This window comes from Xyrauchen texanus, chromosome 31 (assembly GCF_025860055.1).
Source record: "Xyrauchen texanus isolate HMW12.3.18 chromosome 31, RBS_HiC_50CHRs, whole genome shotgun sequence".
Classification (NCBI taxonomy): Eukaryota; Metazoa; Chordata; class Actinopteri; order Cypriniformes; family Catostomidae; genus Xyrauchen; species Xyrauchen texanus.
Genome location: NC_068306.1, coordinates 15,306,309 through 15,321,244, shown reverse-complemented (window position 1 = coordinate 15,321,244; position 14,936 = coordinate 15,306,309). Strand labels below are relative to the sequence as shown.

Here is a 14,936-nt window from a genome sequence, read left to right as displayed (position 1 = left end):
AGTAAACTCAGCTCCAATAATGCATTAAACTTGATTTTCTTTTTTGTCTGCAGGTCCACCTGTTTATAAAGATGCTTCACTCACTTTTTTCTGCCTGCTGCTGCAAGCTGTTGTAAACGTTGCCCAAGTTTTTCTCCTGTGAGTCAATGTTGAGTGTGTCCTCCGTGTCTGACCCCAGGTGATATTTCCCCAGTTCTTTTGGCAAAATATTACACTGCTCAATCTGTGTCCGGCATTTATGCTCCAAGTCATGAACTTTGACCTTTAAGGGTCAGAATGCACATGAAAGAAATAGAAACATTATAAAATAAAACATTTTATGTAGGCTAATAATAAGGGCTGTCAATTGATTAATATTTTTTATAAAATTAGTTGCATGACACAGAGATTAATTAAATTGTTAATAATTAATGGCAATTATTAATATACATCATTATTTGCTGAGAAAGGCACCCAAGTAAAGATAATTCATATAAAAAGGATAAATAATTACATTTTAAATAAATTGTATTATTGTGGCAGATGAATAACGCATTGATTAGACAGTACAAAAAGTGGTATCAGAACTCAATATATTGTTTGCTTAATTCTTATATTATTGAACAAGCCTACAGTCAACAGCAATCTGTTTTGCTTTGAGTTCCTCAATGTGTCCAGTGCTCACAGTACGCGTTCTTGCGTTTCCGTCTGTGCTATTTTTAATTGTTGCTGTAAGTGTGCAGACTTTCCCACTTGATGTCGCAACCCGTTCAAACTGTCTGCGATTCTGTCGCTGAATGTGACAGGAGACCATTCGTTTTCAATTAGAGCTGGGGACTTCTGTCAATACGAGTGACAGTGACCATTGGTGACAGGATGTGGCCGTTCTATGCAAATGCAGAGCGAAATCGCTCAGCGACCACCAATGTCAGAAAACAGTTGAGCTCACATTATCTATTTCTTGTTAGAAAATGGAGCCAAGTGCAGGAAAGAGTTGTTGTCATCGATTTCACTGTTCAATATAATTTGTCTGTAACCAAGTTCAAGGTGTGGTGGGGTGAGCAAGTGACAGACACAGTGGGTGTGACATCAAGCCCGGCATCCGTGCCCATCGGCCGCAACGAGTGCTTCAATCCTTCGGCGTCGCATCTAATTTGCGCCGGGAGTGCCGGTTCAACACACATCTAATTCGGCCTGAGGTCGCCAGTGTGCAAACAAGGACATAGAAGCTGAGAAGAGGTGCGCTCTACATTTATTTGGCAGTGGTGACAAGGCCAAACACACATCAGGTGTGCCTCTTCAACCCCACTGCCCAAACGAGGCTTATTAATTATGCTCCTCTTCTATGTCCTGCCGTTGCATGCAAACGATGCATGAAAACCCATGTCAGAAATTGACAGCATTCTGAGTGACATTGATGGTACATGGAAAGATTTAGGTCAATTGATTGCTGGAGTTTATAACACTTTCCCCTCCATAATGCATATTGATAAACAGGATTATGTAGATTGAATGATGAACCAGAAATTGTCGACAAAGTTAGTTTAATTTATAGAATAATAGCTTTGAATATTCTTGATTTAGTGATGTTTGCATTGAAAATTTAATTCATTTATTTAAAGAACAAAAAACTCTGGGGCCTGTATAGCTCAGCGAGTAAAGATGCTGACTACCACCCCTGGAGTCGCAAGTTTGAATCCAGGGCATGTTGAGTGACTCCAGCCAGGTCTCCTAAGCAACGAAATTGGCCTGGTTGCTAGGGAGGGTTAATTCACATGGGTAACCTCCTCGTGGTCGCTATAATGTGGTTCTCGCTCTCGGTGGGGTGTGCGGTGAGTTGTGCATGGATGCCTTGGAGAATAGTGTGAAGCTTCCACACAAGATATGTCTCTGCAGTAACGTGCTCAACTAGCCACGTGATAAATTGAGCGGATTGACTGTCTCAGATGCGGGGGTAACTGAGATTCGTCCTCGGCCACACGGATTGATGACTTAGATACAAACTTAAATACATTTCTATTTTCAAATTGCACTTCAAATGAAAAAACAAAAAGCAAATAAAAATGTTTTACTGCGGAGATGTAGCAAGTGTGGAGGCCAACGCTATGCTCCGCGCCATCTACGCACAACTCACCAAATGCCCCACCTAGAATGAAAAGCCACACATTATAGCAACATCGAGGAGGTTTCCCTTGTGACTCTACCCTCCCTAGCAACTGGGCCAATTTTGTTGCTTAGGAGACCTGGCTGGAGTCACTCAGCACACCCTGGATTCGAACTCGCGACTCCAGGGGTGGTAGTCAGTGATAATATTCGCTGAGCTACCCAGGCCCCAAATTATTTGTAATATTATTTGATAATAATAATAGCCTAATAATAAAATAATTTAATACATTAATGGGAAAACAAACCAAATATCATCTTGACATCATCAAAGGCATCAGCTATTGGCAAGCACTCTGTCCATCGTCGATCCCCGAGATCATTGTCTGTCGGCACAAGCCTAATGTGCATTTCTCTCTATAAATTAACAAAATGTTCAGACAGTCTTCTTGCAGGTTTTTCCGACACATTCAGAATCCTTACCGCTTTTGCCAGTGTCGCTGTGGCACGGTTTGTGCGTGCGCTTTAAAATAAATATTTGAAAGGCTCATTATTACGGTTTAGTATTTCTCTGTAATGTAGAACAGTGTTAACAATGTTACTTACAACATTCTCTCTCAGCCCTGGAACTCAAACAATTTCCTGATGCCCCCCAATATACAGTGCATCCAGAAAGTATTCACAACGCTTCACTTTTTCCACATTTTGTTATGTTACAGCCTTATTCCTATATGGATTAAATTAATTATTTTCCTCAAAATACTACAAACAATACCCCATAATGACAACATGAAAGAAGTTTGTTTGAAATCTTTACAAATAAAAAACGAAGAAAATCACATGTACATAAATATTCACAGCCTTTGCTCAATACATTGTTGAAGCAACTTTGGCACCAATTACAGCCTCAAGTCTTTTTGTGTGTGATGCTACAAGCTTGGCACACCTATGTTTGGGCAGTTTCTCCCATTCTTCTTTGCAGGACCTCTCAAGCTCTATCAGGTTTGAAGGGGAGTGTCGGTGCACAGCCATTTTCAGATCTCTCCAGAGATGTTCAATTGGGTTCAAGTCTGGCCCACTCAAGGACATTCACAGAGTTGTCCCGTAGCTACTTCTTTGTTATCTTGGCTGTGTGCTTAGTGTCGTTGTCCTGTTGGAAGAGGAACCTTCATCCCAGTCTGAGGTCCAGAGCGCTCTGGAGCAGGTTTTCATCAAGGATGTCTCTGTACATTGCTGCATTCATATTTCCCTCGATCCTGACTAGTCTGCCAGTTCCTGCTGCTGAAAAACATCCCCACAGCATGATGCTGCCACCACCATGCTTCACTGTAGGGATGGTATTGGTCAGGTGATGAGCTGTGCCTGGTTTCCTCCAGATATGACGCTTGCCATTCAGGCCAAAGTGTTCAATCTTTGTTTCATCAGACCAGAGAGTCCTTCAGGTGCCTTTTGGCTTCTGTCTGGCCACTCTACCATGTAGGCCTGATTGGTGGAGTGCTGCAGAGATGGTTGTTCTTCTGGAAGGTTCACATCTCTGCACAGAGAAACACTGGAGCTCTGTCAGAGTGACCATCTGGTTCTTGGTCACCTCTCTGACTAAGGCCCTTCTCCCCCGATCGCTCAGTTTGGCCGGGCAGCCAGCTCTAGGAAGAGTCCTGGTGGTTCCAAACTTTTATTTGCCGATAATGGAGGCCACTGTGCTCATTGGGACCTTCAATGCTGCAGACATTTTTCTGTACCCTTCCCCAGATCTGTGCCTTGATACAATCGTGACTCGGAGGTCTACAGACAATTCCTTGGACTTCATGGCTTGGTTTGTGCTCTGACATGCACTGTTAACTGTGGGACCTTATATAGACAGGTGTGTGCCTTTCCAAATCATGTCCAATCAACTGAATTTACCACAGGTGGACTCCAATCAATTTATAGAATTTTTTTTTATTTTTAATACATTTGCAAAGATTTCAAACAAACTTCTTTCATGTTGTCATTATGGGGAATTGTTTGTAGAAGTTTGAGGAACATCATTAATTTAATCAATTTTGGAATAAGGCTGTAACATAACGATATGTGCAAAAAGTGATCTAATTTAATATTAAAGTAATTAAATTAATATCATAAACATGCGACAACTAGTCGACTAATGGCTTAAACTAACGCTAACTAGTCGACTAGGAAATTCTTTGTTTGGGGGCAGCCCTAAAAATTGCACATAAATATTCTTGTATTCTGTTGTACTTCGCCCACCTGTTGTGCTTTCTCCTAAGTGAGCAGGATACCTTTCTGTGGTTTCCCTCCCCAGTTTGTTAAGGCACGCTGCCACCTACACAGCTCGTAAAAACAGTTGTAATTAAAGCTTGATTTTCTCGTACTGTATGGTAGGAAAATCCATGGACTACTTTTATTACGGAATTTACTTGCACGTCAGAAGACTGATTTTTTTAACAAGTAATTTAATTAAGTCAACATTAAATCAATAGCCCTAGTAATAATCAACATCAACAAATATATCAACATATAATAAATATGATAACCTATGATATACAGATATTCTCATTATAAAACAGATTTAGACCAGTATGACAAAATGTCTACCTGTGAATAGATAGCCAAGACATGAACTATTTAATTCTTGATCATTCTTATCATTTAATTCATATCACCAGGAGAAATCACTGGTTATTAACCTTACGGAGCCTAAACTTGCTTGGAGCAATGGATTAAGACTACTCCAAAGCATGCAAATGAGAGCTAGATAAAATTGTAAAATTTGCATTTTAAAATAACAGGCACACGTGGCAAAAGCATTAGAGGTTTATAAAACCTGACACAGGTTAAGAACATTATCTAACCAGATCATAAAAATAGGAGCTCCTAGTTTTACCCTAAAAACAAAGACATGATGCAACAGAATGCCAACAGGGAAAGTTATCTTTTGTCAAACTCTTAACTAAAGTTTTTCATCTGCAACAACTATTTTTTGACATATAGATAGCAGCAATTCAATGAAGAAACGATACTCAACTGGCAAGTAACAATGAACTGATGATTCTTTGAAAAGTTAAGTATAAAGATCAATATTGTTTCTTTTCTGATATGGAATGATATAGAATGTTAGAAAAATATTATGAGAGTGTGTGTACCTGCATGTTGTCCATATGGCTCTGTTTGAACACAAAAGGACAAAAGGGGAAGAAAAAAATATATATATATATAAATATAAATATATATACACACACACACACACACACAAATCAGAATAACAGGGGTTAGAGATAAAAGTAATACAAAATAAACATGAATAAAAGAGAATAAAACATAAATGGCTTAAAACAAAAACAAAAATTCTGTCATCATTTACTCACCCTAGTGTCTTTCGAAATCTGTATGATTGTCTTTCTTCTTTGGAACACAAAAGTAGTTCTTTATCGTAGAATGTTAAAGCTGTTCTTTTACATACAATGAAAGTGAATGGTAACCACGACTGTCAAGCAAAAACTTAAACACTTTAATCTTCAGTCTGTTTCTCACACAAAATATGGCTTCAAAACTCTTGGAACATAGCCCATAGAACATATGGACTACTTTTATTATGCTTTTACAGTGCATTTTGTCAATTTTGGAGATTCACAGTCTACATAAATTTTTATTGTACAAAAGAGAGCAGCTCAGACATTCTGCTAAATGTATCCTTTGTTGTTCCACGGAAAAAAGATAGTCAAAGAAGTTTGGAATGATAAGAGGGTAGTGAATGATAATGTCTGGGCAAATTATTCCCGTAAAACATTAAGAGAGTCAAAAATTATAAGGGTCATAAAGTAAGGAATCATTGGAAGGACGCCTTGAAGAGAAGCCTTGAAGCTCTCCTCAGATGTCTGACATTACGTGACAAGCTGAAGCTTCTCAGAGAGGCCCAAATGTCAGAAATGGTGGTCAAATGAGGGACTCATGCTGCAGGCTGCACTGGTCCTCTCTACAGTTATCAGATAATGTGGGTAGACACTTCTTATTTTGAACAAAATTCAGACTGTGCTGACCAGGCTAGAAGTGCAAATTTCACAGAGGGATGTCAAAAGGAAGAAGGAGAGGAAATAGATTATCTTTTACCTCTAGCAGATGCACCACTTCTTCACGTTCTTTCTCAACTTCAGCCTGTACCTGGAAATAAGAGATAAGTGATTTATTTTGACAGTATAATTGCAATTGCGTTTACTAAAACCCTGACTAACTTAAAAGTCAGGAAGTAACTTCAACGTCAGCTAGACATTATAATCTCACATTCTGAATGAATGATTTGTGCCAAGATTTGGCTGGCAAAGCTACTTCATCTAATTTCACATGCAGATTTATTGATCCAGAGGAGAAATTAAGGATGTAAAGGGCAAAACTGTGATTGAGTCACATTTTTAGGGGAAACATTGGTGACTCATAACTGAGTACAATTGCAGTGAAACCTCTTTGTTTGCAGGCAAACAGGAACAACTTTCCTGCTGAAAAGTCCAGCTCAGACCAGCATGAATTTTTGCTGGTGGTTCAGTATAGTATTTCTAATTAAAGGGATAGTTCACTCAAAAATGAAAATTCTATCATTATTTACTCACCCTCATTATATCCCAGGTGTGTACAACTTTCTTCACCAGAACACATTTGAAGAAAAATAGAAAAATATCTTAGCTCGGTAGGTCCTTAAAATGAAAATAGAGATTTCTCTTTTGAAGCATCAAAAATCACAGACAGTCAGCATAAACCTCATCCATACAACACCTGCTGTTAAATTAATGTCTTCAAAAGCGATATGTTAACTTTTGGGGCAAAACAAATCTTTAACTATAACCCAACATGAAGGTAAGCTTCACGAGAGGGTGGAGTCCAATCGTTCTCTCGTGTGACGTATTCGTGTTGCCATTATACCAACGTTATCTCACGTTCTCTACTCGGTTGAGACATTCAGGATAAGCATACAAACACACCATTGTCAGTAAAGAAACAGATAAATACAGATCTAAACCAAAACCAACCAAGCTACTGTACAGCATTCCTCCTTCTCACTTGTAAACAGCGCTGCTCTTCCTGCTGTGACGCACGTACACCAGTTCTCACGTGTTTAAAATGCCAATGACGTACTGCTGCTCACCGGAAGCATAAATTAGAGTTTAAAATAATTACTTAACTATTTATCTTTTTCACACCAAAAGCAATCGTGTTGCTTTAAAAGACATTAATTTTACATCTGGTGTCATGTGGATGACATTAATGCTGATGGTCTGTGATTTTTTTCTTCAAGTCATGAGTAAATAATGAGAGAATTTTCATTTTTGTACCCTTTAAACTCGTTGACCAAAGTAGCCTTGCTGGTTAAGCAAGTCAAGAAGTCTGGGGACAAGCATCCAAAACACAATGCATGTCAGTGATCAGCAAAGCAGGATTTGGAGATACACATATTCAGGAAACAGACAAGCTATGATTGATATGCAAGTTGTATAAGCAAGTAATTTGTTCATTTACACCTGTGTGACTGTGCATCTGTTTGTGTGTGTTAGTAAGGTGACAGCTCTGTCAAGAACCCCTCCCTAGGGATCTGCAGTGATGCAGTGTCTGCTGTCTGCTCTAATTGCTTTGTTTGCCTGTCGCTGCTCCTTCCTGAAAGGACACAGACACAAAGGAGAGCAAACACGTCTGCAGCCATGGTCCTCTAATGTCACTGAAGTGATTTTATTCAGCTCTAATTTGCCAAATTGTCTGTTACTTACATGTCAGTAGAAAATACTCTTAGCCTTACTTGTTATACATAGACTACGTTCACACACTCAGTGTTTAGGACTGGCAACCATATTTGCTAACAGTTGTGACACTCAAATAGTCCTGTGCATACAACAGCAGACTGGCAGATTGAATTATATCTGTATGAACATGCAATCAAAGTCAGCCCATGAGACAACCTTGAGTTATAAATAACTAACCGAAATATGTATGAATAGAACCACATTTATCACTCCAAATAGGACTGACAACTTATTCTGCTGCTGTTTGAACATTTATTTGTGCTGTGAAATGTATCTGTGTGTATGTTGGGCATTCACTGAGGCCCTTACCTTCTGCAGAAGGTTGATCTTCTGCTGTCTGGAGTTGAGGAAAGCCAGGGCCTGCTCATGCTCTGCATCCAACTGCTGCCGCTGGTCAGCAGCTTCTTGGATATGCTGAGAAAGAGCGATATAAACACAGAAAAAGAGAGAGAATAGAAAGAGTAAAATCTAAATAAAACATTAGGACGTGTTTGTCACTTTCGCACAAAAGAATAGCAAGTGGTGGTAGAGCATGGTGCCACAGAAGCAATGTCAAGATTATGGGTTTACGTATATCCCTGGGAACAAATGCACTGATAAAATAAACACCATTAATTAATTCTAGTCACTTTGGATAAAAGCATATGCGAAATGAATAAATGTAAATGTGGAACCTCCTGATTTCTTCAAGGTGATGTGTATAATTTTTAAAACCCCAACTTAATATACATTGACAACATTACGAGAGCCATTTGCTGGTTGATTCTCCCTAAAAATGTAAACAATGTAGCTCTGTGGCACTATCAAAAGACTTATCTGTGTGTTTGAGTATACCAACCAGCCATACATAGCAACACTGGCCCAACAAATGGTGTGAATTTAGGATGGACCAATCTGTTTATCCAATCAATGGCTAACAGGGCGAGTGTTTTGGGGAAACCTGTTGGTAAAACAGTCTTTATTTTTATAATTCTGTTTGGTGCTGCTAGTAGTGCAAAAATTACACACTTCAGCTTTAAAAATGTATCTTATGGCATAGCATTAATCATTGTTCTAACTTGATGGTTTCAGGCTGTGGACTTCAAAAGATTAGGCGAAAAAGATTCCATCAATAACCACCCAGATGCTTTAGAAGACACATTAAATGCAGTAGTGACAGTGAGTGATGACACCAACAGCGATTGATGGAGCAGCACTCGGTAAATACAACATGTTCTGTGAAAATGCAGAAAACTGAGAATAACACAAATATGTTAGGGGGCATCAGATTTCAGTGGACTCTTTGACCTCAAAATTCCTGAACTCAGTGCCTCTTTGATTCAGGATGGGGTTAAATCGGACAGTTTTAAGCAGATGTGTTGTAAAGCTTTGAAACTTAAAGGAGCTTATAAGGTCTGTGTGACAAAGTCTTAAAGCGGCTGGGGCCATTAACGTTATAACACGCATCTGGGAAGGCGTTCTTTTCCAACTCTTATTCTTTCAGGGGGAAAAGACTCCACAGAGACCACCACCTGCCCAGACTGGGGGGAGGTAAAATGTGGCAAAATACATCACATGGGTTTTCAACCTCATAAAGGTATTGGGTGTTGCCCAGCCCGTTGCTCTGCCGATGTCTGCTAGTGAGGTGCCATTGGCCAGTGCCCACGAGGATACCACACTTCTCATCGAGTGAGCTTGAACCCTCAAGGGGGCGGGCACGGCCTGGGTGTGATAGGCCAAAGCGATGGCGTCGATGTCCCATTGGGCTAGCCTCTGTTTTGAGACAGCGTTCCCTTTCCGCTGTCCACCAAAGCAGACAAAGAGCTGCTCAGAATATCTAAAGCTCTGTGTGCGGTCCACATAGGTACGCAAAGCACGCACCGGACAAAGCAACGATAAGGCTGGTTCTGCCTCCTCCCAGGACAGCTTCGCTTGCAGGTTCATTACCTGGTCCCTGAAGGAGGTCGTAGGATGATGTAAGCATCTGCCGGACCGGACTCCAGGCAAGTGTCGCTGACAGAGAACGCTTGCAGGTCCCCAACCCTCTTGATGGAAGCGAGCGCAATCAGGAGGGCCGTCATCATGGAGAGGGCTCTAAGCTCGACTGACTCTAGCGGTTACCCCCCCTGTTTGGAGGCATCTGTGGTGACCAGAACGCGTCGGGACACCTGCTGTAGGGGGACTCCTGTCCGCAGAAAACAGAGGTCTGTCTAAGGGTTGGATGTCTGGCGGCAGAAAGAGGTGATGAACGCGGCGCCATGCCCACCTCGGGACTCAAGTCTGAAGCCAGTGCTGAAGCTGTCTCATATGCATCAACCTGAACGGCGTGGCCGCCACTGAGGATGTCATATGCCCCAGGAGCATCTGGAACCGCTGCAGTGGAACTGCTGTACCCCGGGGGGGGTAGGTAATATTACGTTGGAGAGCAAAGTTGCATCCCGAAACAGTTCTCATAGCACTTACCTTGCTCCGCGTACCCGGCTGGGATGGGAAAGTGACTGAGGAGGAGGTCCTATGGAGGCATCCTCTTGACTCGTCAGAACCGGCCCGCCGGGAGTCTACAGTCGAAGGCATGGATGCGAGGGGACAGCGTCCATGTTGCCGTGACTAGGTGTTTGGCGTCAGACTGCCGTTAGGTGACCGAAGGAGTGAGGGAACCGCTCTCATTTTCCTGGCAATGTGGGTACTGCGGCCCGGGCGGAGTGCGGCAAGAGGTTTCCCTCCCGGCCCTCCACCGGGGGATGGAGTGGTCCAGATACCAACTTTGTGCGGCCATCTCGCTCCTTGGTTTTTTCGTCTCAGAAAAAGACGGGTCTGGGTTGCTTCCTGCGGGGAGCTCTACGCTGGGGCTGAGAACTGGGCCCAGGTTGAAGTGGAGCTGACTGTTGTTTAGAAGCCACAGGGGGATGCCCTCGGCTAGCAGAAGGAGCACGGCTCATGCTGGAATGGTGGCGAGGCATGATGTGGGAGATAGCCTCCGTCTGCTTCCTCACTGCCAACAGTGTCGCCGAATAAGCCGAACTGGGAGACGGGGGCGTTGAGAAAGCAGGCTTTGTCGGGGTTCCACATCTCCACCAGGTTCAGCCACAGATGTCATTCCTGGACCACGAGTGCGGGCGTCGCCTGACCGAGTGCCGGCGCTGTGACCTTCATGGCCCATGGGGCACAGGTGGTCATGGAGCGCAGTTCCTGCAGCACATCAGGATCAGGACTACCCAAGTGCAGATCTTTAAGTGCCTTGGCCTGGTGGACTTGCAGGGCATGCAGGTCGGAGACAGATTGAGGGGGGCGCTCTTCCGTTGAGGGTAGTGAGAGCGGAGGAGCGAGGAAGCCGGTTTCGGGCAGTAAAAGGTGCCCTCTACAGCTTTTACGCCAAACATAACATTTTGCATTGTTGCCAAAAAGTTCGATTTTGGTTTCATCTGACCAGAGCACCTTCTTCCACATGTTTGGTGTGTCTCCCAGGTGGCTTTTGGCAAACTTTAAACGACACTTTTTATGGATATCTTTAAGAAATGGCTTTCTTCTTGCCACTCTTCCATAAAGGCCAGATTTGTGCAGTATACGACTGATTGTTGTCCTATGGACAGAGTCTCCCACCTCAGCTGTAGATCTCTGCAGTTCATCCAGAGTGATCATGGGCCTCTTGGCTGCATCTCTGATCAGTCTTCTCCTTGTATGAGCTGAAAGTTTAGAGGGACGGCCGGGTCTTGGTAGATTTGCAGTGGTCTGATACTCCTTCCATTTCAATATTATCGCTTGCACAGTGCTCCTTGGGATGTTTAAAGCTTGGGAAATCTTTCTGTATCCAAATCCGGCTTTAAACTTCTCCACAACAGTATCTCGGACCTGCCTGGTGTGTTCCTTGTTCTTCATGATGCTCTCTGTGCTTTAAACGGACCTCTGAGACTATCAAAGAGCAGGTGCATTTATACGGAGACTTGATTACACACAGGTGGATTTTATTTATCATCATTAGTCATTTAGGTCAACATTGGATCATTCAGAGATCCTCACTGAACTTCTGTAGAGAGTTTGCTGCACTGAAAGTAAAGGGGCTGAATAATTTTGCACGCCCAATTTTTCAGTTTTTTATTTGCTAAAAAATTTTGAAATATCCAATAAATTTCGTTCCACTTCATGATTGTGTCCCACTTGTTGTTGATTCTTCACAAAAAATTACAGTTTTATATCTTTATGTTTGAAGCCTGAAATGTGGTAAAAGGTCGAAAAGTTCAAGGGGGCCGAATACTTTCGCAAGGCACTGTATCTTGAATGTATTATAAAATAGACAATGAGAACGCATTGTACATTGAGTGTTATCTAAGCATTCTTTTGTGTTTTGACTCTTTGTTTATTTCGGCAGTGGTTATTTTTCACCTGCATAAAAGATACAGTGATTCTTTGTTCAACTCGAAGCATAACTCTAAGGTATACTGGAGGGCATATCATAAAAATGTGATGATTTGTATCTAAGGCAACAGTTCAAAGAATAAAGATGCAGTACTTGCCTTGACTCACAAAAGCTGGCAAAGCTGAGCAAAACACAACCAATCACCTGATGAGTGCCATGAGGGTCAATTTAGGACACTACCAAACAGAAATTCCATCCACAAATCAACAAACAGCAAGCAATATATCACTGCAGCAACATTGCAATGGCACACGTCCATATTCTCTCTAATTTAGGAGACACTTCATTCTTTCAAGCTCCAAGAAATTGCGAGGTTGGTTCACATCTCATATTGATCTCTAAAATCGGTATATGAGATTGCGGCTGGTGCTGAAATGTGTCACAAACTGACCCATCCACTCGGGCTTATTTACCTACTCTCCTCTGTCTTGTTAGCAACTTGGCAGCCCTGGAATGCTGGAAAATGAATCTTTGATCATTGAGGGGACATGAATTAAGAGTGGGCAGCACTACCTGATTAAACAGAAGACATTTTATCTCAGACTCTTGTCTGGGGTTGTGACAGATGGCCCCTTTTTGCTGTTCGAGGAGAGGAACAGCTTGTGGATCACTCGGAGAAAGACTGCCAAACTATGCACTGGCTGCTTGGCAAAAAGTGCCAGCTAAAATGACACTATTTACACAATGAACTCCAAGGCCTGCCACTCTCAGCAGTCCTATGTTAGCAAAATATCCACTCTCTCTGCAGAGCAGCAATATCTGAGGAGAGATCAGTTACAGTATTCACTGACACCCTTATATGGGTGACACCGGATTTCCTCCACAATGAGATTGGGTTTCACTGAACTAGATTTAGTCTTTCACTTTCTGATGAACTCCAATGTGCTTGTCAAAATGCGTGTCGTAATATCTATGGAGGCTGGCCAAGCAAATCTAGACTTTTTACCACATTTTATTGATAGACACAGTAGTAGAGACACAGGAAATTAAAGAAGAGGGGAAAAGGATGGAAACATGACTTGAACCTTGGTCTCCCATGAGCACCACCGTTCAATATATCACAGCACTCTCACTCATACTACCATAAGGGCACTTCTCCGACAGAGCTATCCTATTGACTAGTGACACAAAGTTTGGTCCACTTTGCAGCAAATTTTGGCTTAGATTCACTCACTTTAACAGGGCGAACCCATGTGATAGATATGTAAAATGACACGTTTGTTTACAGTAGTTGTTATGCGCTGTTCAAGGCCAGGTGAATTTGAAATACATAATACCATAATGATAGACCTACATTGAAAAAAGTCATACAAATAATGGATTTGAAGTGTTTGCAAATACTGACATTGTTTCCAGGTGGACTGATAAAGCACTCTGACTTCAGAAAGCTGAGTAGCAGTCATTCAATCTGTTAAGACCTTGTGATGTTTACAAGTGCTTCTGTATGCAACTAGTTTTGTGTGCAATTTGCAGGGTTGGGAGGGTTACTTATTAAATGTATTCCACTACAGATACAGAATACATGCTGTAAAATGTAATTTGTAATTTATTCAATTAGATTACTCAAGGTCAGTTATGTATTCTGAATACTTTGGATTACTTCTTCAGCACTGGTAGATTTTTTCACTTGTTTTGACCATAAAAACTGCCTGTACATTTACAAAAATACACGTTAAAAATACATTCTCTGAAAAACCTTGTTTCTAAAACAAGATGAATCAAATTCATCTTGTTTTAAGGATTTTTAGATATTTTTACAGGAAAACAATACAAAAATTATTATCAAGATTATTTTATTGATAAAAACATATGATCGACCCTTATAACATATGCATGTAAAATGGCTAGATATAGCATTTTAGCATAGAACAAATCTGACAATTTATACAAGGTTTGTTTCTATTACTTCTGCTCCAAACTTACTTCAAACTGTCTGTTCGTATGAATGTAACACATAATAAGAAAGTGTTTCACTGCTGTTCAAATGTTTTTTGGAACACATAATTTATAAATCATGTATATGCACATCATGTATAAATGTTTTACATCTGAAAGGACTAAATATTAAATTAAACAAATGACAATAAAATGCATAGTAATCTCTTCAGTAATCAAAATACTTTTGAATGTAACTGTATTTTAATTACCAATGATTTAAATTGTAACTGTAGTGTCATAGCTACTAATATTTTGTATTTTAAATACGTAATCCCGTTACATGTATTCCATTACTCCCCAAACCTGGCAATATGTTTTTTTATTTTTTGTGAAAAAATTAGAATATGAATTAAATTAAATGCAATATTAACTTCAACTAAAACTAAAGGTAACAAGCTGAAGATCAGCTAAATGTTATATTGTCCTTCCCACGTAAAATGTACTATACAGTATATTCATAACAAGTACATTACTCTGTAAATCAATGATGATTATTTTAAATGTTTGCAATGCAAGCACCATAAAAAGTAAGTAAATATGTTAATATTGTACTATACAAACATTATTATATGCCTGGCTTAAAATGCAGGAGTTGAGACTACATGGATTTCAAACCACAATAAATGCATAGAGGCAAAAATTTGTCCAGTCTCATTGAGACGAATCTGGTCAAAACAAACAAGGTGGACATTGGATGGGATTATATCAATATCGCCAATGAGATGAAGAGAAGCACCCTT

The 14,936-nt window shown here is 40.8% G+C and overlaps 1 protein-coding gene across 14 annotated transcripts in view; it reads right to left on the bottom strand.

The window, feature by feature from the left end:
• The window catches only part of rimbp2a (RIMS binding protein 2a), a 74,810-nt gene that overhangs the window by 28,589 nt on the left and 31,285 nt on the right, over positions 1–14,936 (bottom strand). For 8 of the 14 annotated variants that reach the window (XM_052100521.1, XM_052100520.1, XM_052100524.1 and 5 more), the window contains 4 exons: positions 8,175–8,279; positions 6,190–6,240; positions 5,226–5,246; positions 85–262 (listed from right to left, as the gene is read on the bottom strand). In XM_052100521.1, the coding sequence (XP_051956481.1) occupies positions 85–262; positions 5,226–5,240 (193 nt within the window). In that variant the 5' untranslated portion in view covers positions 5,241–5,246; positions 6,190–6,240; positions 8,175–8,279. Of the gene's footprint in view, positions 1–80; positions 263–2,390; positions 2,500–4,329; positions 4,406–5,225; positions 5,247–6,189; positions 6,241–7,589; positions 7,665–8,174; positions 8,280–14,936 lie in introns of those variants that run through there. The other 6 variants (XM_052100528.1, XM_052100531.1, XM_052100527.1 and 3 more) reach the window with 6 other exon arrangements.